Genomic DNA, 22,223 nt, shown 5'->3' on the forward strand with positions numbered 1-22,223 from the left:
AGAGCGGACACAGCATCTGGAAGCTGGTTAGCAGATTTCGTTGGCCTTTGGATATAAGACCGTACCCTCGTAGATGCCGCGGAAAAAGATATCTCTAACGGTACAACCAGTCTGACAAATAATTAGAACGGTTCTCGATGCATGGCTGCCGACACATACCTGGCAATGAATTCCTTCGAGCTGGTTGGCACCAATGAGGCCGTTCTGGATCGTGGCACCATCTTCGAGGATGAACACAGCATTCTCACTGCCAGTGTCGCCCGGAGCACATTTCCCAAATATAAATCACAGCAAATCGTCTTCCATAGTCTTAGACTCAGATAGGACGTTAAACCAATCAATCGCCCGGAGCACAGCGCATGCCACAGTCAAACTCGCGGTTGCTGAGGTCAATGGTAGTGCCACGGGGAATAGTGCAAACCGAACGCAAGACATTCACACCGTTGGTGGTTGTGAATGTACAGGATGATGGGAGTCCAGTGATGGCTCCGGGCCTGGTAGAGAAGCTGAGACTTTGAGCGGCACTGAGGCCAAAAGTAAGGGCAAAAGCAAGGGCTTGCGTTTTGGGTGGGTTGAGCTGTCACCTGAGGTTGACAAAAAAGATGAGAAGCTTGAGATCTGCGGTAGAAGAGAATTGGAGAAGATGGCTGCAGTATCAATCATCAGTGATTGGGGCCTGCTCTTTATACACCATCGTTCCCCAAGCCTTTTGGTTTCACATCCATCAAAATTGCCAACAGAAGGCCCCTCTAACAGCTGCGATGCTTGGGTCTCGTACAGTGGTCGACAAGCCAAGCCAGTCAAGATGCCCAGAATCTCCCCCATTTTCATGTCCGCGATACGCCATTGATCAATGTACTCAAGCGGTCTTTGATGTTGTTGTGCATATAGGATGGTATGGCTCTGTAGGAGCATACTTTCCCTTGAAGGGGACACCCGATAAGGCCGAGCATCGTTGTGAATTGGTTAGCAGTGAGGTAGCGGTGAACGTGAGTAGTCAATGGGTCAGGCCTCCCGGAGCAAAAAAAGGCTTGGCGGCCTTCTAGAAGGCCTGTCGAAGGTAGTTCGATCTGACTCCACCAAGCGGAATATGTTGCAGTTTGTGGAAAATGCGCAGGTTGGGAAAATTGAAGGATTGAACTGGGGTTGTATTATATGAAGCTACAAACCGTATGTCTAGGCGGGCGACAGTAAACAACGCTAGTGTGAGGAGACAATCACCCTCATGGCAGGTGAGGTACGACAGGCGGGAGTCACCCTAAACCGTGACAAAATTTCTGTATCCATCGTCTTTGGTATGCAACTATCGTACATATCGTGGACGATGTGACGTTGATTCGAGGTGCACCAGGATCGATATCCGCAAGGAGAACTGAATCGAGAACTTCCCTGGAGCCTATCTTGTGAGCCCAGGGATGCTCTTCTGGCTATAGATATGGTTAAACATCCTAACGAACACTACAACTAGTGAGAACACATCACTTTTGGATCCATGGAGCTTGTTTTCGAAACACTCTGTTGCCGTGTACGAGGTCATGTATGACTCAAGCCTCGTGATTGAGCTGTCGTCATCGTCCGGGGTGAAACATCGAGAGTCCTAAAGTTGGTGAAATATATAGGATGACCAGCCACCGCAAAACACCCAGGGCTGATGCCCCGGTGTATCGCTCCTTGCGAGTGCATATATTGGAGACCAGTCGCCACACATACAAGCCATTGTTTGAGGAGATTCCTGTGGTCACCTGCTTCGGATCGCAACAAGAAGTCATCCGGGTCGAACTCTTCGAAGGGATGCGTGGGGAGACGTACCGAAGCGTTCGTCGGACCGAGGACCGTATGGGCACCAAGCAATCGAACAGTGTGAGGATGTTCGAGTCTGGTGAGGCTCTTCAATTCTTTGCTGACCAAGGCCAAGGTGGGAGACGCATGGCCTTTCTTCCTGAAGATCTTACACGTCAGATCGCTTCTCCCCTAGTGATGTAAGATGGCTTCCTATCACGTGAGTACGTTGTGTTCGAAACACGAGCAGATGGTGCAAATTCTGAATCCAAATCAATCCGTCCGATATCGTATTGTATCCCTGCTCCCCATGCCTCATAAACACCTCAAATGCGCTATCCGTAACTCTAAACTACAGATCAGCCATGACATCGTCCATATCCTGCCCACCAAATTCATCTTCCTTCAACCCTTCCCCAAACCCGTCGCCCTCATCCATATGCTCAGCCGCTGCCCTTCCTTCCAGAGCTCGCAGCGCAGTGTAATCCGTCCCACTAATCCCCAATTCGCCTTTCTTCTTCTGATGCGCCTTCAACTCCTCAATACCCCAGCTCGAATAACCCTCCGCCTGCTGCCTACTTAACGGCACACTCATATCGCGCAAGAACTGCTTCGCCGTGCCGACCGCCTGATCGACACTCAGCTTCGTGCTCTTCTGATCTAGACCCTGCTGAATCCACTTCGGCAGCTGCGTGATCTTTTTGTTGAAGCGTTTGTCTGCCAGTACCATGATGCCGTAGTCGTCTTTACCGCGGATGACACGACCCAAACATTGCGCGGCGTGCCGCATGGCGTCGAAGGAGAGAAAGTCTTGTTCTTTGATGCGGTACGTTTCGCGCAGGAATTCCAGACGCGCCTTGAGAATACGGGATTCGGTGTACTGGAAGGGGACACCCATGCAGAGCACAGTGCGCCCGTAGTGGTGGTCGAAATCGATACCCTCGGAGACCTTGCCACGTGCGACACAGAGTAGGACCGCCCCACGGCCGTTGTTGCATGCAGTTCTGAAGGTCTCGAGCGCAAGTGCTGTTTCTTGCGCATCGGGCGTTTCGACGAGGATGAGCTTGTATTTCCAGACTGTATCGAGGATTTCCATGCCTTGCCAGGCAGAGATGATGTGCTCCATGTAGAGGTAGGAGGGGAAGAAGACGACGACGCCGTCGGGTGTGAGCTTGCAGAATTCGATGAGAAGGTTGCCGAAGTTACGTTGTACTTGGATGTCGCCACGGTGCTCAAAGCCGGATGTGATCTGGTTTTGATCGCTGCCGCGGTCGACGATCATGGGAAGGAATGACTTGCGTGTAAGTGTCATGGTGAACGACTCTTGCACGACGGTGTTGAAGTTGAGCATTCGAGGATACATGTCCAGAGGAGACATCGTTCCAGATGTAACGATGACAGAATAGAAGCGCTCAAAGACGGGCTTGATGGCAATTGCAGCATCAAGGCAGGTCAAGTGAAGTACTGGGTTGGGTACTTGGGCGGTTGCCGATTCGAAGGGTTCGATGATGAGAAGGAACCCGGTTTCGTATGTTGCGATAAGGGTAGCAAATGTCGCGACATCTTGAAGTGGCTGGTAGTCCTCGATGTTTGTGAGTTCCAGTGTGCGTACGAGCGAGGTCAAGCGCTCAGCGCAGAAGCGTAGTGGTTTGCGTTCGATGAAAGAGGCGTTCTTAAGAGATTCGAGGAAAGAGGGAGGTGTTTCTGAAATGACTTGTACAACGCGCATTCGAATCTTGAGATACTCAATGAAGCGTTTGAGGAACGCGACAAAGTGCTCTGCTCGCCGAATATTGCCTGGTACTGCTTCGGTGAGCAAGTCGTCCGGTAATGCCGGGTTCGCCATGAAGGCGTCTTCTGTGCGAGCTTCTTCTGCTGTACGTAACCCTTCAACAAGTTTTGCATATTCGTTTTGAAGCTTCTCTGCATCGGTAGTCTTCATCTCGGTGATCTTTCGGTCTAGATTGTTGACTCCCTTTGTAGCTTTGCGCAATACATCTTCTGTCAAGTCGATACTCAACGACTCAATACATACGTTGTCGATGTTGTGAGCCTCGTCAAAGACGACGATGCAGTCCTTCGAAAGCTCTTTCGATACGCGATCTGCGATCTTCGGGTCCAGCAAATAGTGGTACGAGTAGATGATGACGTTGCAGTAGGGCATCATCCGGCGTGCTGTGAAGTAAGGGCACTGCTTCTGCTGCTCACCGTACTTCAGTAACCCATCGAATGTAAAAACGCCAGGTGGTATCAGGTTGTGTGGCTCCAGAAGATCTAGGTTGTCGTGGTACACGCATAGTTCGACATCCTCGCCACGCTCCTTCTTCTCTTTCACGAAGCCTGCTGTGAGACTGCGACACCGCGCATCGACAACATTGCCACTCTTTTCGCGCTTGACGCTCGGATGCAGACAGAGGTTCTTCCGACTGGTGAGGCCGAGCCCGCGGAATTCTTCTTCGCGGCCTAGCTCTTGCGTGCGATATTTCATCAGTGCTTTCAGCTCGGCTAGCGCCTTCTCGATCTCGGACATGGTTCGAGAGCAGTAAATGAGCTTCCGCTTCTCCGGATAGAACTGCTGGTAGGCTATGATGAGGGAAAGCAAAGACACAGTTTTACCTGTGCCTGAAGGCATCTCCAGAACGCAGTGCCCGCCCTGGTCCAGGGTGCGCTTAAGATCGCACATGTAGGCATACTGCTCTGGGTAGACCCGGGGGTACGGGAAGAGCACCGGGAGGTTACTGTGGAAAGGTGAGTATAGGCACGGATAGACAAGGTGTAAGATGATATCAGAACGAGTGAAATCAAAGCAGAGTGCAACAGAAGAGAGCGAGTGATAGTGAAGTAGGGCAACCAGACGAAGTGCGTTGGAGGAGCCTGGAGGTGTTTATGACAATGAGAGGCCCACGACTGGTAGGTGCCTTCAGACCGACCGCCTAAACCACAGCATCACGCTCAGAAGGGCGTTTGAAGATACGGAGGCGAGCATACTGGACATCACTTACTCTATGAAGAACTTCATGCTGACGACCGCCCGCGCGGAAGCTGTCGTGGCGATGGAGTTTGTCCGTGAGAGACAAAGCGCGTTGCCTCCATGCCAAAACGCGCCATCACATGTTCGGCCCTAGCGTTTGGACAGGGGTGCTGGATCGCCCCACTGCGCCCTTGTGGCATCGTCATCGTTTGGTGGGCACATTTCACGCAAACTTCGGCTTCTGGTGCTTCACACAATACAATTATAGCTGGTTGTGCTGCCCGGCGTCGCTCCTTCCCTTTTCTTTTCTTGTTGACACGTATAATACCACTTGCAGCATGAGCAAGCGCGCGGCAAAGGCCTCCGCCAGCAGTGCGCGTGCTGCTTCGACGTTTGGCAGCGCCCCCGCGTTTGGTGGGAGCTTTGGAGGCAGCGCGTCGCAGCTGTCATATGTGGCAGAGCCGCCCAACCTGTCGTCGATATCCGACCCCAATGTTGTAGTCTACTTCCGCAACCTTTTGAAGAAGGACAGCACAACCAAGGCAAAGGCGCTCGAGGACCTGCAGACTTACGTTGCGGCGCTGCGGGAGCCGGTAGAGGAGGGCGTGTTGGAAGCATGGGTCAGTTGTGCTAGGCGTAGCTGTAGAGAAGAACGCTTTAGTAATGAAGCAATCAGATCACCGTGTACCCGCGCACCTCGATAGAGAACGCCAAGGCTGTCCGCCAGCTGTCCCACACCGTCCATGGCCTCATGGCGGTGTCCGCGGGCAAGCGCATTGCCCGACGCATGCCGAAGAGCGTCGCAGCCTGGCTGTGCGGTCTCTACGATAGCGACCGCGCCGTGGTCGACGCGACACAGAACTCGCTGCGCCAGGTCTTCCCCACGCCCGAGAAGATCCAGAACATCCGCAAAGCCTACCAGCAGCCCATACTCGAGTACTGCCGCGATGCAGTCGACAAGGAGAGCACCGCCACCCTCAGCGACGAGCGCACCGTCAGCGCAGACGATGCACAGGCAAAGTACAGCAGGGTCATATCCGCATGCCTAGCGCTGCTGGGGAGTCTGCTGGCCAATCTGGCGCCCGAGGAGCTGTCAAGATTCCAAAGCGACTACGACACGCTGCTGAGCGCCAAGAAGCTGTGGGACTTTGCATCACACGCAGACGTCTCCATACGGCGCTCGCTGCACCGGCTGCTGAAGACGTGTTTGGTGAAGCAGCCCGGCGCAGCAGCTGCGAATCTCGAGACCATTAGCAAGGCTTACCTCTCAGTTGCCCTCAACTCTGACCAGACCGGCTCCGCATACGACTACCTCGAGGCCCTCGTCCAGCTCACCACAGCTCACCCTACCGCGTGGACCGAACACTACAGGAGCAAGACAGCGGTCGACAGGCGCTTACGGCAATTCGTGAAGAAGGGCTCGCAGTTCGGCCCACAGGACTACTGGACCCGCTTGGTCGAGCTGTTCGGGGCGATACCTGCCGAAGTCCTGCCTAGCCAGGCGGCCGATGCTGCAGAGCTTCTCGCTGCTCTCCAGGCCGGTGTGACCAGCAAGAACGAGGCCAAATACAGCCAGGATGCCGCCTATACTGCGTACTTTGAGATCTTATCCTTGGTCAATGCACGGCTATCAGCTGGCGATAAGGAGAAGTTCATACAGGACATGGTGCTGCCTGTCATAAGCCAGTACCTGTGTCCTTCGGCGGAGACGTCACAATGGACCATTCCCGCGAGTGCAGGCAACCTCCTTGCTCGAGCGCTGGCGGTTGATGGTGTCACCGGGGCGCTCTCGGGACAATGGCCACAGTACGCCCAGCGACTCACCGACGACATCAAGACCTCTGCGCCAGAGCAGTCGAAGGATTATGAAAAGTCTCAGACAGGGGTATTGCAACATGGCACACGGTATGCGACACTGCAAGAGCAGGCTCTCAAGGTCAATGCGGACCCACGGCTGGTGCAACGTGTCAGGGATGCCGAGTCTTCGATCATCACCGAGGCTTTGACAGTCGTCAAGAACAGGAACGGAAAGCCGTATGGCGCTGCAGGCACGATTGCGGCAGTGCTGTCCCGCAACAAGGACTCGATCAGCGAAACAAGTGGACAGCAGCTTGAGCAGTTTGTTGAAGGTGACCTCCCCGCCATCGTTCTGTCGCCCTCCTCTACCTACCTGGTCGATATCCTGTATTCTTTCTCGGACTCTGCAGTCTTCAAGAGTGCTTGGAGCGCATCACTCAAGGCAGTCTTGAAGGCAGACGACTCTGCGGTCAAGACCACGGCACTCGAGGCTTTGCTCACGTCCCCCAAGATCCCAGCATCTTTTGATCTGGCCAGTTCTGACGCCGAGCTACAGAGCTTCGTCAAGTCCAACGTGCATGAAGCTGTCCAGGGCTCTTTGGAGTGGGACTCGTTCACGCGTATCCTTCAATCACAGGCCAAGATCTTGGCTCCAGAGACCACCGACGACGTTCTAGCCTACCTGACACAGTCGCTGTCGATATCGCAGCATGCGCCTTCCTCGCTGCAAGGCCTGCGCCAGATCGTCAAGTCGAACCCGTCCATGCTGCGAGAATTTGCCGCCACACCGAAAGGCGGAGAACTCCTCCAAGCGTTGTTACGCGCTTCTGAGTCACCCAGCGACGACATTGCACAGGGTGCAGCCACTGTCAGTGCATCTATACAGACAGTCCTCGCGTCTGATGCCGGCACGCAGAACTCAATGTACGATCTCATCCACCAGGGTCTGCGAGACGCAACACCGTCATCGGTATCGGTCGAGACCTTGGTGGAGCTGGCCGAGAAGTCGCTGAGGCCAGCCCAAAGTTGGGAAGAGAATGCGAACTTGTTCCCGAGCACCGACGACTGGGATGCAGCTCTGGCCCCGTTCCTGGCTTCTGCGCCCAAATCTGCGCTGGCTATCACGAACACACTCAATGGCGCTGCCTATCTGGTGGAGCCAGCTGTCGCGTCTGCCGACATCCGGAAGATGAGTCGTGACGCGGACGGCTACGCTGCAGCATATCGCATTGCACAGTATGTAGCAAAGCTTTCCAGGATCCCACGTTTCAGGGTGCAAACCGCACCCATCGAAGTGCGTGACGCTTACTTGCGCAACCTGGCTCTTACTGTCCAGCTCGTTGGGGACAACCTTAGCCTCGCGGGTGCGAATGGTCTGTGGACGGACTACAGTGCTGACACGGAGAATGACGCAATGTCATTCAAGTCTGATGCTTCAGGGTTCACCACACAAGAGCTAACAAGAGTGAGCGGATCGATGTCTTCGTTGGCCAAAAACAACGACGAGGACTCGTTGTTGACTTGGGCCCAGGATCTTCTTGGTCGAATCGACACAAGCACTTCTGCTCAGGCCTACTATGCTGCGCGCGCCTACAGTACACTGGTCTCACGTGCCATCACATTCCACGGGTGGAAGAGCTCGTGGACCGCACAGGTGCAAGACACCCTCAAGACCATCAGAAAGAACAAGCAGGTTGTCCCTCTCCTTGCGTACCTGACCGCGTTCGAAGAGCCACTCGCAGCATCGAAGGCCTGCGAGCGTATGTGCAATGAGCTCATCGCGGATCTTACCGGCCTTGATATCGACCAAAAGCCACAAGAGGGATTGAGTCAGCTTGTCGTGCTCAACGCAGTGCTCTCTCAAGATCATATCACCGAGACTATCGCCAAGCAGCGCCTCGTCTTCTTCGTCAAGCATGTTGTGCCTTGGCTGGACACGGCCCATGGTTCAGTGGAGATCAGAGCAGAAGTCTGTCGCGCATTGACTTCCTTGCTTCCACTCATGAGTGACCTGTACGGCGAGCATTGGGGTGAAATCCTTAACGCACTGTCAACAGCCTGGTCCAGTACGACTGAGCTACAAGGAACTGAGGTCGAAGCCAGCAGCCCAATTCCCTTCACACATGCGTCTCTCAAGCTCTATGAGCAGTTACGCAAGCTGACGGAGGGTGAAGATCCCAACGATGATCTTCTTGAGGTCTGGAAGGAGACCGAGCAGACGATTGCGGCGGGGTTGATCAACCTGCTCAAGCACTCACAGCACTTCCCAGATGAGTTCCATCAGCCTCTGAAGATAGTCAATGAGGTCCTTGCCCGCCAGATTGCCAAGGTGCCATTGCAGCACCTCGACTCGGCCGAGGAGCTTTACCCACTGCTTTATGTGGAGTCACAACCAGTTCAACAAACTGCGTTCGACATTTTGCACAAGCAGATTCCTGCCGCACAAGAGCAGATCTCTATCGATTCTGCACTATCCAAGACTACAGCTCGCCTACCAGAAGAACTACTTTCGTTGATCATCGAGGCGCCAACAGTTGCAGCATTGGCGGAGGTCAACTTTGAGCGCAGTGCCCCGCTGTCGTTGAGGGGTTACTTGTTGAGCTGGTTGCTTGTCTTTGACCACCTCGAGCACGCGGTAGGTGCCTCTACATCCGTCTCTATATCATCACTAACAATAACAGTCCTTCAAAGTCAAGAACGACTACATCGACCACATCAAAGAAGGCGACCACCTCCCCGGCCTCCTCGACTTCACGTTCGACTTCCTCGGCCATGCGCACAACAAGCCCGTCGACGTATCCAGACTCGACGTCACAACCTACCGCCCCGACACCGAGTCACCAAAACAAGACATCCAGTTGCTTCTCACACATCTCTACTACCTGACCCTCCTGCACACCCCTTCCCTCACAAAGTCTTGGTTCAATGCGCTCACAAGCAGGTCGAGAGCCATCGCCGTGACCCTTGAGCCTTGGACTGAGAAACACATCTCACCACCCGTCATCGCCGCAGCGCTCGACAGCGTGACAACCTGGGCCGGCACAGCGACAGACGACACGTTCGGCGTTCGTGTCGCGCCGCGTGCTCGCGAGATTACGGCGAGCTATTTACTCGACGAACAGACGATGAGCATGCGGATCTCGCTTCCACCTGCCTTCCCCTTGGCCAACGCGCACATCGAAGGCCTGAATCGCGTCGCTGTTAACGAGCAGAAGTGGCAGTCTTGGCTGCGCACCAGTCTTGGTGCTATCACCATCTTCAATGGATCACTCATTGATGCGTTGAGTACGTGGCGCAGGAATGTTGAGGGTGCATTGAAGGGACAGACTGAGTGCGCTATCTGCTACAGTATCGTTGGGCCTGACAGGAAGGTCCCTGATAAGCGGTGCGGCACTTGCAGGAATGCGTTCCACGGCGCGTGTTTGTTTAAGTGGTTTAAGAGCAGTGGTAGCTCGAGCTGTCCACTTTGCAGGAATCCTTTCAACTATGGTTAAGCGGTTCGACATAGCTTGGAGAGTGCACGAACCTCACCCTATTCATAGTTTAGAGACGAGGAATGTTGTAGAAGTCAAAGTCGACGTGCAAATGCCCTAACGAGGGAACGAGTCTATCCATTCCGCCTGCTATCGATACAATCTCAACAGCCGCCATTTATACCTTCCAAGTGCTCCTCACTCAATTCCGCACTCGCGTGAAGCTGCTCTGTGAAGTGACGTACGGCAAGGACAGGAGCATACGGGAGATCACTCCCAAAAAGAACATGTCCCGGATTTGCAATGCTCTGCGATGCCACCAATTGCTCTGGGACACTGCACAGCGCAGTATCTAAATAGAACCACCCGACCTCCCCGCGAATCTCCTCAGCGCTCTTTTGCGCACCGGATGTGAAGGGTTGCAATGCAGCTACGCGCCCCACGATCATGGCCCGCGTTCCCCAGCCATGAGACAGGATGATCTTTGCATTGCCGGGCGTGCGTGCACAACATGTCCGTCACAATGAGGTCCATGGCCGCGCGAGCGGTTTCGTGGGGAAAGTCCAGCATGGACTGCGGCAGCGAGGCATTGACCGGCGCCGTGTAGACTGGGTGCGTCGAGTACACGAGGCGACGGCTTTGCGGCGATTAAGTTCCGAGCGAACGCTGCGGCCTCGATGGGATCGGGTTTGAGCCGGGGCCCGGTGCGGTGTGCCTGAGGATGGTGGTTCGTACGCCGATGCTTTTGCATAGCCCGAGGTCGCTCTCGAGGTTCCAGTCTGCCACGCTGCATCCACAGCCAGCCTCGTTGAAAACTCGTGGTCCCTGCTAGCGATGAGGCCGGCATCAAAGATAGGCGGGATGGAACCTCTTCTGAAAAGGGGCGACTGGACATGATGATGTACGTCGATCATAGGCATTGTTTGAGGGCTTGCGAATCGCTATCAAGCGTATCTGTCATCGAGCAAGACGTTCAATAAACAGCGGACGTGACTTCATATCTGGTTGACATCAAATCCAGAGGCGTCTCGTAGATCGTGCTGGAGTCGATTTAGGGTTTGTTTGCGTTCCGTTAGATCTGCGTCTGCTTGGAACTTACCTAGGCCAAACAGCTCAAACCTCGGAGTCTAGATGAGACTGCTCGTAAAAACAGCAAACCTTCTCGACATTTGCCGACTGCATAGAGTATCTGCTGTTCAACCCAGGACACAGCGAAGGTACTTCCGGGGGTGACGGGATGACGAGCTCACCAACGGATACGGGATCGGTCCGCGTAGCAGTCGGCATCTGAGCACCTGGTCAGACTGTAGTACCCTGTACCGCGTACCGCAGGTCCTTGAAAGCTTTGAGCTGATTTGTACACAAGTTGGTTTGTAGTGACATCAAAGCTTGCAATCGGATCCGCAACATAGGACCGAAAACACGTGGAGAGTGGAATGGGGCAAAGATTCTTGGATGCCTGGCCCATGTCCTGCTACTGCTTCTCTCAGCGCCAGTGTCTAAGCTTTCTTCACGCCGGACATCCATCTTCACGATTCTCATGCATCGACGATGCTTGGACGGGAGTCGACAATTTGTATCTGCCCTTGACCTGTGTCATCCTGGCTGAACGCGAAGATCACACAAAATGTCTCCTGGACTCCTGGAGATGCACACGACTCGCTGCAAAAAGACAGGCCCTCGGTCCTATGTCGAATATCTCTGCCGTTCTGCAGATAGACCTATGCGGACGGTATGTGTCTCTTAAACACAGGATAGGGCATCCATCCCACTTCACTGACGCTAGACAAAGTTAATTTTTCAATAAATGCTCGAGCGTATGTTTGCCGAATCTGAATCGACTCGACGTCAAAAAACACACTCAAGCTTAATCATGGACCAAAAGCTCGTTCAAAGCATTCCATGTGTAGCTCTTCTTCTCCGCGTTTCGGATGCCCGAAGATTCTTCAAAAATATTAGATCTTTCATATTCTCTTCCAAAGCGTGCTCACAACATGTCCATGGCCTCGAGGTTATATATAATTTGGCACCCTCTGTCTGCAGTTTTCTCTGTGTGCCGGTGTTAAACCATGAAATATGAGCGCACCTTCGGGAGCACTCGGTAGGTCTACATGGCTCCGAAAACCTCTTGGGACATTGGAATGGCATCTGACGCAAGTATATAACCAAAAACGGCATGCCTGGGCTTCTTCCACAAATGCTTCTGTTCTGTATCTCGAGTCTCGGCGATTTCAAGTGCAATGTTTCTGTACCTTCAATGTTCGAATTCCACATCTTCCTCCAGAAAGAGAGCCAAAGCCACCGCATGTTTGTCTTTTGCGGATTTCTTCGAAGGCGACAAACATGGCACCTCTCCATTATAATTCGCCAACCATAACCACAACTACGACAACTTGTTGCTACCAAAAGACTATTCCGCGTTTCTATGTTGTGGCCTGAGATGTGAGTGATCAGTACTAGTTGCTGCCCTCGTAGAGAGTTCGGAGGGGCCTTCGTTCTATATAAGAGTTGCTTTTTTTTAAAATAATACCGCATCAGGCATAGAGGAAGGGTGCTGAGAGCGCACCTGTATGCAAGGCGTAAGCCCAAGCCACAATACCTCATATGATTGGCTACAGGACCTGCATCGACGGCAAGCTACAAAGTGAGAAGCCCTAAAAAATCCCGTTGGTGTGTTGCACAGCGCTCTCACTGGTGCCAGGAATGCGGGGCAAGGCTGACGTCAAGTGCCGCGGTGCCGTGCTAGCCCCTTCCTACTTTCACCATCAAAGTTACGCTTGTCGGATCACAGGTCACAAAATGTAGGAGTCAGTAATGCAGTGCAAGCGGGAAAGATAGATTGATGGCTCGATAGAAGACCTACAACGCCTGACAAACGTCAGTTGCAATGAAATCTGAGGTATACGCAAGTGGGACCCGCGACACCAACACCGTCCCTATAGCAGAACAGAAAGTAAATTCAATAAAAAGAGGAAATGAAATCAATTGCAAAACAGAAGTCGCCCTCTTCACCCGCGCGAGCAGTGCACAAGCAGCGCCCATCATCCACACCACCCACCACGCAAATCGTCCATGCAACCATGTTGATGTATCCCTCCTCACTGCCACTCTTAGGTCTATGTCTCCGTCTCCATGAACAGCCACTGCTGGCTAGTAACCTCGGCCTCGATATCCTCGTCCGGCACGAAGTCATCGAGCGTCGTGAGCCCAAAGCCGATCCAGCCAAGATCCTTCATCAGAGATGTCGAATCGGCGGTGCGGTCGAGCGCTACGACAAGGCGGTCGCAGCTGAAGTAGGGTACTTCGCAGAGCTCGAGGAGGGCCATGAGGCTGGAAAATGTCAGTGCGTTGTCCAAGGGTGGGAGAGTAAATGTGCGTACCCAGCCTTCAGATCTCCAGAGGACTGCATAACCGCCTGATCAAAGAAGACGAACATGGCCTTCTCATCCCGCTTCTCCGCAACAAACCCACGGAAGCGTATCCCGCCGACATAATCCCACATCTCAATACAGTCTGTCACGATGCTCTTGTTACCAGAGCCAGCCGCGACCTCCTGCACCGAGCCGGGCGTGCCGTAGTCGGGTGCTGCGTACTGATCGTTGTTGTTAAGCACACCCACCACAAGCGAGTCCTGCTGGCGCTGATTCCCCTCACCCAGGAAAACAGACCGCAGTGTCTCGCAGAAGAGTCTCTCACACTCAACCGCGATGGTGTATGCTGCCCCCCCTCTGCGCGCCTTACTCTGCAGAGTGTTGCTGGCGGCGAGGGGGGGACTTGAAGGGGGTGATGGGATTCCCTGCGGATGGTCAATAAACCATCCTTTGGCCGTGCTCCCGCAGCGATTTGCGACTGGGATGGGAGACACTCACCGAGCCGACCTCAGGCCCACCACTCGACCCCGGCGGCCCCCGTAGTGCTGTAGTGGAAGCCGTTGACCGCCGTATCGCGAAGGCTTACGGCGTAGCAGGTAGCGCGGGCCTCTCCGCTCGACGAGGTGTACGAGCGGACGCTACAATTACTACTACTACTACTACTGTTTCGTTTCATGGTGATCGCCATTGCTACAGGAGTGCCACAGTTGCGCTGCTTGCGGAGGAGTTGCTGCGTGCAGTGAGGGTTGTTGATGACTGAGAGGTCAAAGGTGCTGACTGGTCCGAGAACGGGCGACGTTGAAGGTAGGTAGTGGAACGTTGGCGTTGAGGGCTGAGGGTGATGCGTGGTGGATGAACGTTGGTGTGGTGCAGAATGAAATGAGGAGAAGCGGCTCGTGCACCGCGCTAATGCTGCACTAGAATCTTCCGTCTGACGACTGATGGCTAAGGGTTCGAACACGAGCGTATGTCTCTTGAGATTATGTTGAAGGAAGAGATCATCACAGATCGCATGAAATCAATCGAAACTCGATCATATCGACTGACTACACAACTATCCGGAACTCCATTACTTTTCTAGTAGCTTCCTCAGCGTGTCTACGCCTCGCTAGATGATCAGACAGATAGGAAAAGGCATGCATGCTCGTGCGAGAAATCCGTCCTCCTCGCACATCTACAACCAGTATGCAAGTCGGATATCTCATACATCGCTTATGCAGGGAAAATCAATCAAGAATTATACTCATGCACTCGAGTGGAGCGTAGCGGCATGGTACAGGAGGTGGGTGGGTCCTCGGATATGCGTAAACGGACAGTTGAGCAGCTTAGTTGACCGAGATACACTTGATGTCAAAGATCAAGTCAGAGTTGGGGGGAATGTCCGGGGGAGCACCCTTCTTGCCGTAGGCCATGCCAGCGGGGATGGTGAGGCGACGCTCGCCGCCAGCAGTCATGCCAGCGACACCAACGTCCCAGCCCTTGATGACCTGACCGACGCCGAGCTTGAAGGCGAAAGGCTTGCCCTTCTTGTTGGCTGTATTGGAGTTAGTGTGGTTCGAAGGACGTAAATGATCAACACCTACAGTCAAAGACCTTGCCGTTCTTCAGCTTGCCGATGTAGCGCATCTCGACGCGGTCGCCCTTCTTGGCAGCCTTGCCCTTGCCCTCCTTCTTGTCGTCGACGGTAACACCGCTGACGTTGCGGGGTCCCTTTGCGGCGGGCTTTGCGGCTTCCTTCTTCTCGTCAACCCTGGGCGAGCCAGTGGGGCCCATCTCGAGGTTCTTGGAGAACTGTACCTTCTTCTTGTCACTGCTGGGGGTCTCAACCTTCTCAGCCTTCTTTGCGGGCTCCTGGGCGGCAGCAACGGCCTGGCCGTCGTTCTTCTTGACCTTCTTGGCGGCCTTTTGCTCGCCGTTGGTGGCAGCCTTGCTGATCAGGTCGTCGAGGCTAGCCTCCTCCTCGGCGGCGCGCTTGTTCTTGTTCTTGTTCTTGTTCTTCTTGGTGTCAACAAGCTTGGGTGCCTCCTCCTCCTCAGAATCCACCTCGGTGACGCGGGGGTTCTCGAGGCCATCGAGCTCATCGTCCTCAGACTCGTCCATCTCGTCGAGGTCGAGCTCATCCTCATCGGGAGAAAGGTCGTACTCCTCGTCGTAGTCATCCTCCTCGTCCTCCTCGTCATCGCCCTCGGGGAAGGCAACGTAGTTTCCAGTGACGAAAACGTCGTGTGTGCCGTCGACCTGCAGGTAGACCTCCTCGCCCTCGCGGACGGTGATGTCGAGGGGCTGCTGGAAGTTCTACGCGCTGTTAGCTGTCGTGAACGTCGACATGTCGTCGAAAAGAACGTACCCTCTCGGGGTCGAGGGTGCAGAGAACAAACTCCTCAACCTCGTCCTCCTCCTCATCATCATCCTCGTCGTCGAGATCGTCCTCATCGCTGGCCTCGTTGGCAGAAATCTTGCCCTTGCCCTTGCCGTTGACGGCATCGATCTCCATCTCGTCCTCCGCGAGCTCCTGGGCAATCTTCTTCTTGAGAGCGGCCTGCTTGGCCTTCTTGGACTTGGCCTTGTCGCTGGGGCCGCCGTTGGACTCATCATCGCTGTCCTCCTCGCTGTCCTCCTCGCTGTCCTCATCCTCCTCAGGAAGAGCGACACCACCAGCGCGCAGCTTGGCAATGATGCTCTCGACGTCCTCGCCGTCAAAGTCCTCGTCATCCTCGTCATCCTCGTCGTCATCGAGGTCCATGGGGACGCGGATGATCCTCAGAGTAGCGCGAGGAACCTTGTGCTCCTCGTCGACCTGGGGCTCGGCGCTGGGATCGATAGCGGCCATGGTGATGCGGAACTGGAGTCAGTCAGCAAAATTTTCACGCACACCGAGCTCATGCACATACAGCAGCCGAAGGGTCGACGGCAGCGGGGATGGGCAGGCCGCCAACGGGAATGCGACGCCCGTAGACGCCAGCAGGAACTGCGGAAGGCATCCTGAAGAGTATGCGGTGCTTTCTTCTTCTGTAGATAGGGGCGTGTTTTCGCAATTCAAGCGTATGCGAAAGGGCGAGGTTACGAGATTGCGCAGCCTGGGGATTGGTGGTTGCAGGGAGGTGAGGTGGAAGAAGTTTCTCGGCCCAGGTGCCATAGAATTAAAAAGTTCGAAGCTTCACAGCCTTCTTCACCGCCCGCGGCGAAATGTGGGTCCGCTAGTGTATCGATAGCAACCGCGGCGGCGTTCGACTTGTGCCAACTCTCTCGCAACCCCACAGGGAGCGGACGCGTTCAAACAAATGTGATGACCTTCTGCAAGCTTGCAAGTGGAAGGGGACTGCAGGGTGTTTTTCCGTGCAGGAAACAATCGCCTCGTATCAACCGTCTCGTACCAACCGTCTCGTATCAACCGTCTCGTATCAATCGTCTTGCATCAATCGTCTTGTATCAATCATCTCGTGTTTGCAGAGGACCTTTTCCAGGCTTCACGGTGAAGCCCGTAGATTGGCACAGTGCTGCATCCAGCCCTGCCTGCAACACAGAGGGCAGCCCGTCCAACAGCAAGATGATGTCGGAGGGCTTCCAGTACGCTGCTGAGTCCCACGCACTGGTTGCTGCGATGCTGTGCGCCCTCGCATTCGACCCATCCCCCCACTCGCTATTCGCTGTTCTCGCAGTCGACTCCTAGCTGCGGCTGCCGGCTTGGGCACAGTGGGGCCACACGTGATCCCGCGCCAACGCGTTCGCGTCAGCAGCGTTCCCCTTGACCACCAGCCCCACACCGGCCAGCAACACCACCACCGTCACACACGGCTATGCACCCCGCATCATGACCCCGGCCTCCATGACGCACAAGCATCCGCCCGACTAGGACGCCGCAACCATGGGCTCACGCCTGGAGAAGAACTCAGACTCGGTGCGCAAGCGCATCGCCGCCCACACGTTCGATGGCGAGGACGGCGAGGAGTATGGCGGGTCTGCCTTTGGCGGCTTCACCGACTACTTCCGACGCAAGAAGATCAAGCTGCAGAACCTCGACGCCGACATGCGCGCCCGGGCAGGAGACAGGCCCAGCCTGTTCCGCGGTGTTGTCGCCCACGTCAACGGCTACACGCAGCCGTCGCTCAACGACCTACACACGCTCATCGTCCAGCATGGCGGCGGGTTCATGCAGTACCTCGACGGCAAGACAGCCGTCACCCACATCATCGCCAGCAGCCTGACGCCGAAGAAGGTCATCGAGTTCCGCCAGTACCGTGTTGTGAAGCCGGGGTGGGTGGTGGACAGCATAGCGGCGGGCAAGCTGCTCCCGTGGAACGACTACCGCGTGGCCGACGAGGGCGAGAGGCAGAAAGTCCTGGCCTTCAACAACGGGACGGTGGTGAGCACGGTGAACAACAGACAGAGGGGCTACCGCGACCAGACCGACACCAGCTGGTACACAAGCCAGCTGCGTGCGAGTCCGGCTCCACCGCCTCCCACATCACAAGCACCGAATCGCTCGCGCCTCTCCCGGCTGGAGCTGCCCACCCCGGACGATGACGCGGTCGAGGACCTGCCGCCCTCACACCAGCCGCAAGAGCTCTCGAGCGGCGAGGCGCCCAGAGCCAACGAGAAGGGTCAGAATCTCGTGACGCCGCCAAAGACGAGCCCGACAGGCGCGCTTGAACCGTCTCCGGACGAGTTTGGGAACATTGGTGACATGGCCGACGAGCTGCACGACAGCTCGGACGCGGACCCTATGCCAGCCAAACCGCAGCCGCGCAAGAGGAGGAAGTCTACGCCGCCTCAGGATCGTATTCACGCAGCCGAAGTTGCCGCGAATCCTCGAAAGATGCAGCTGACGGCGGAGGAGCACAACGCAATCCTTCTGCGGGATCCCAAGACGCGCAAGTCGACTGTTGTCGACCCAGACTTCCTTGAACAGTATTACCGCGAGTCTCGATTACACCACCTTTCGACATGGAAGGCAGACCTGAAGTCCCAGCTGCAGGCTATGGCTAGCGAGAAGACGGCAACACAGAAAGCGAAGCAGAAGCGCGTTCCTGGCGCCCGACGATATGTTCTGCATGTTGACTTCGACAGCTTCTTCGCCGCCGTGAGCTTGAAGAAGAAGCCCGAGTTCAAGAACAAGCCGGCTGTGGTTGCGCACGGCCAAGGCAGCGGATCGGAGATTGCAAGCTGCAACTACCCTGCCCGCAAGTACGGTGTGAAGAACGGCATGTGGATGAAGCGTGCCATGGAGCTGTGTCCAGATTTGAAGATTCTACCGTACGACTTCCCCGCCTACGAAGAAGCCAGTCGAGCGTTTTACGACGCGATACTCGCAACTGGTGGCCTTGTTCAGAGTGTCAGTATCGACGAGGCCCTGGTAGATGTCTCAAACATGTGCATCGCGGTCGGTGGGAGCGATGGTCGCCAGATGAACGAGGGCGCCGTTTGCCGCGAGCAAGCCAAAGCTGACGAGATCGCAAAGTCTTTGCGGGAGCAGGTCAAGCTTCAAACCGGCTGTGACGTGTCCGTCGGCATTGGCGGCAACATCCTGCTGGCCAAGGTGGCCCTGAGGAAGGCGAAGCCAGCAGGACAGCACCAGATCAAACCAGAAGGGGTTCTGGACTTCATCGGCCAACTTCAAGTGCAGGACCTCCCGGGTGTTGCATGGTCGATCGGCGGAAAGCTCGAAGATGTCGGGGTCAAGCTCGTCAAGGACATTCGCGAGCTCACAAAGGAGAGGCTCATTCAGATCCTTGGCCCGAAGACTGGCGAGAAGCTGTACGAGTACTCGCGAGGCGTCGACAGGCAAGCAGTGGGCGAGCAGGCGATCCGCAAATCTGTCTCCGCAGAGGTCAACTGGGGTGTTCGCTTTGCAACGCAGGAACAAGCCGAAGAATTCATCACAAGCCTTTGTGGTGAGCTGCAGAAGCGTCTACTGAAAGAGAAGGTCAAGGGCAAGCAGTTCACCATGAAGATCATGCGCCGTGCAGCAGACGCACCCATCGAGCCACCGAAGCATCTTGGTCACGGGAAGTGCGACACGTTCAACAAGAGCCTGCTTCTCGGCGTCGCGACGAATTCGAAAGAGGTGCTGACAAAGGAGGCCATGGGCATACTGCGAGGCTTCGGCTTCTCGCCTGGCGAGCTGCGAGGCATTGGAGTCCAGCTGACGAAGCTTGAACCTATGAAGAGTGCCACAGATGGTAGTCTTGATGGATCTCAGCGACGTCTCCAGTTCAAGATGCCCACCAAGCCAATGAGTGCTCTCAAAGGCCCGGCTAGCATCATCGAGACGCCGATCAGTGCTCGGAAGGTATATATCAATGCCCCCCATGAGCCGGTCAGTGTTTGCAAAGAGCCGGCGCTTGTACAGGAAGATTCGATCGAGGAGCCAATCACTATCTTTGAGGAACTCAGAGAGGCTGCCGACATCTGCGACTCTTCTTTACCATCTGCACCACCAGACCCACTACCTGCCAGCATACGCAAAGCACAACAACCTCCAGCCTTCGCTGACGCAGACCCGATCCAAGACGACCCAGAAACACCACGCAAACCGAAGACTCCTGCGACTGCTGAGGACCATGTCGCCTTCGGTGCTGCAGAGCTCAATCACTCAACGCCCTCCCGTAGACCACTCAACATGATGGGCACGCAATTCATCATGCCCACGCAGGTGGATCCCAAAGTCCTTGCTGAGCTCCCCTCAGACATTCGCTCCAAGCTGCTGCGGCAAACACGCCAATCCTCACCCACGCCTGCAGCCCGTCAACCCAAACCCGCTGCTCTCCGAGCCGACTCCCCTAGTATCCATGCACCAGGCAGCCCATCAACCCCATCTCGGCGCCTACCCTTCGCCGCAACAGCGCTCCCCGCACAATCCCAACTCGACCCCGAGATCCTCGCCGCGCTCCCATCCGATGTGCGAGCCGAAATCATTTCTCACTACGGCGCAGCAGGCCTAACGCAATTCTCCCCCTCCCGCCGCCCGCGCGGCGCAGACCAGACCATCCTCCCCCAGAGCCCGCGAAAAAACCGCATCATCGGTATTCCCGCAAAAAGGCCAGCGCAAATCAAGCGCGGTCGCGGCCGACCCCCGAAAAGCGCCATGTTGGCGCAGGCCGCCCATATGAAGTCCGTCTCCAAAGACGGCAAGACGTTGACGCAAGCGAATTTCATCAGCCTCAAGAACCCCGCTAGACAGCGCGGCGAGGAAGTAGCCGGTGAGGTGCAGAGAAAAGAGGAGGGGGAGTTGGATCCGGAGTTTCTTGCTGCGCTGCCGGAGGATGTCAGGAGGGAGGTCATTGCCGAACACAAAGCAGCGAAACTCCGCGCCTTCCGTCTCGCGCTCCAGCGTCCACGGCCGGGGACGAGCAAAGCACCGACGCACCTGCCGAACGTTGGTGGAAACCAACACCAGCCGCCGGCTAAGCGCGTCGTCAAGGTCCCCAGACACGAGCAAGCAACGTTTACGAAGCAGAAGATACATAGAGAACCAGATCTCCGCGCCGCGATGAGGGACTGGGTCACTGAGTTCGCGGACGAAGGGCCGTATCCCGAAGATGTTGATGCGCTGTCAAAGTACCTGGCTAGACTTGTGGCTGAGGAGAGGAACATGAGGAAGTGCGTTGGTGTTGTCAAGTGGCTGGAGTATGTCGTCGGTGGAAATGGGGGTGGGGACGAGGGGCAGAAGTTGTGGGAGGATGCTGTTGGGCGTGTCAAAGCGGGAGTGTGTCGGGCTGCAAAGCAGAGGGGGCTTGGGAGCGTGAACTTCGATTGACATGTTATAAGTGAGTGTCAGGTGGTGGCAGGTCAGGGCGTCAATCGGTGACTGTATTGCTTAGGCGTATGTTGGGGAGTATACCAGGGATTGTTGATTCGCAGCTCAACGTGATGTATTATGTAGCTATTATATGAACCCTAATAAACCATTACGCCTTCTCTCAGCGCCATCCGAAATGCAGTCCTACCAGGGAGTGTTGGGGTATCGTGTATCGTGTATCATGTATCGTGTATCGTTCGTGTGTCGTCATATGGCGGGGTATAAATCCAATCCCGCCTCGTAAACCATCCCTTGCGCCGTCCGCAAAAACAACCACAACAATCGGTGACAGCCAATCTCCACACTCACTGTCTGCGGAAATCCTTGTTCTTCCTCCTCCGCTTTGCGAGTTCCGGGCTCCAAATTCCGCTGAACAAATCCTCACACTCGTCCTCGTCTTGAGAGTCGAATTGAATCTCGGTCTCGTCGAGCGCGGTGTTGATGTGGCCATTTTCATCCTCACCTTCCCACTCGTTGCCGCTCTTGTCCACGCGCTTAGTCTCGAGGATATATTTGCCCATCTTGTAGCGTTGCGTTTCCTCCTCGGCGTGGACGTATTTCCATCCCAACACACTGCCGCAGCACCGGCAGCTTATATCGCTGACCGTGTGTGCCCCGGTGACTAGCTGCCTAGCAACGGGTTTGTGTATGAATGTGTTCGGCAGCTCGGTGGGGCGCCATGCATCCTCTTCGCCCGACCCACTTGCGGCGTTTGGAGGGTGTAATAACGCATTCGGTGGTGGTGGAGCGACAAGGTATGCGCGGCCGTGGCGGCCGGTGAAGCCTTTGCTTATTATGGAGGAGGTGGGAATTAGGTCGGCAAGGCATTTGGTGCAGCGCAGGTTCGTCGTTGGAGTGGAGGTGAGGAAGGATGTTGGTGCTGGGGGTGAGGAGGAGGGTGAGGAGGAGGGTGAGGGGGGTGAAGCGGGGATGGTGGACGTCGATTGTGCGGAGCTGCGGCGCCGGCGGAAGGGGATGCTGGGGAGGAGGTAGAGCGGGAAGGGCGTTGTGGGGGAGGTGGGCGCCATGGTAGT

At 55.5% G+C, this 22,223-nt stretch overlaps 6 protein-coding genes across 6 annotated transcripts; 2 read left to right on the forward strand and 4 right to left on the reverse strand.

Moving 5' to 3' along the window:
* Positions 1–2,059: 2,059 nt before the first annotated feature.
* On the reverse strand, positions 2,060–4,837 carry BU25DRAFT_412318 (TFIIH basal transcription factor complex helicase-like protein subunit). The gene is made up of 2 exons (XM_033706767.1): positions 4,782–4,837; positions 2,060–4,517 (listed from the first exon to the last, which is right to left on the reverse strand). The coding sequence occupies exons 1-2, from the start codon at positions 4,796–4,798 to the stop codon at positions 2,132–2,134; spliced, it is 2,403 nt and encodes an 800-aa protein (XP_033559851.1). The 5' UTR covers positions 4,799–4,837; the 3' UTR covers positions 2,060–2,131.
* A 157-nt stretch (positions 4,838–4,994) lies between these two features.
* Positions 4,995–10,196, forward strand: BU25DRAFT_412319 (uncharacterized protein). Its single transcript, XM_033706768.1, has 3 exons — positions 4,995–5,370; positions 5,427–9,182; positions 9,229–10,196. Exons 1-3 carry the CDS (start codon positions 5,089–5,091, stop codon positions 10,039–10,041), a joined length of 4,851 nt encoding a protein of 1,616 aa, XP_033559852.1. The 5' UTR covers positions 4,995–5,088; the 3' UTR covers positions 10,042–10,196.
* Positions 10,197–13,136: 2,940 nt separating this feature from the next.
* On the reverse strand, positions 13,137–14,663 carry BU25DRAFT_432629 (uncharacterized protein; the record flags this gene model as incomplete). The annotated part of the gene is made up of 4 exons (XM_033708732.1): positions 13,137–13,350; positions 13,401–13,816; positions 13,918–14,050; positions 14,635–14,663. 4 exons carry the CDS (start codon positions 14,661–14,663, stop codon positions 13,137–13,139), a joined length of 792 nt encoding a protein of 263 aa, XP_033559853.1.
* Positions 14,353–16,511, reverse strand: BU25DRAFT_396372 (uncharacterized protein). The gene is made up of 4 exons (XM_033704829.1): positions 16,283–16,511; positions 15,739–16,233; positions 14,975–15,686; positions 14,353–14,925 (listed from the first exon to the last, which is right to left on the reverse strand). The coding sequence occupies exons 1-4, from the start codon at positions 16,370–16,372 to the stop codon at positions 14,717–14,719; spliced, it is 1,506 nt and encodes a 501-aa protein (XP_033559854.1). The 5' UTR covers positions 16,373–16,511; the 3' UTR covers positions 14,353–14,716.
* A 745-nt stretch (positions 16,512–17,256) lies between these two features.
* On the forward strand, positions 17,257–21,147 carry BU25DRAFT_345458 (DNA repair protein; the record flags this gene model as incomplete). The annotated part of the gene is made up of 2 exons (XM_033703048.1): positions 17,257–19,669; positions 19,874–21,147. The coding sequence occupies 2 exons, from the start codon at positions 17,257–17,259 to the stop codon at positions 21,145–21,147; spliced, it is 3,687 nt and encodes a 1,228-aa protein (XP_033559855.1).
* A 347-nt stretch (positions 21,148–21,494) lies between these two features.
* BU25DRAFT_345311 (yippee-domain-containing protein) lies at positions 21,495–22,217 on the reverse strand (the record flags this gene model as incomplete). Its single annotated transcript, XM_033703039.1, has 2 exons — positions 21,495–21,875; positions 21,942–22,217. The coding sequence occupies 2 exons, from the start codon at positions 22,215–22,217 to the stop codon at positions 21,495–21,497; spliced, it is 657 nt and encodes a 218-aa protein (XP_033559856.1).
* Between the last annotated feature and the right edge of the window lie 6 nt (positions 22,218–22,223).

This window comes from Macroventuria anomochaeta, assembly GCF_010093625.1.
Source record: "Macroventuria anomochaeta strain CBS 525.71 unplaced genomic scaffold BU25scaffold_24, whole genome shotgun sequence".
Taxonomy (NCBI): Eukaryota; Fungi; Ascomycota; class Dothideomycetes; order Pleosporales; family Didymellaceae; genus Macroventuria; species Macroventuria anomochaeta.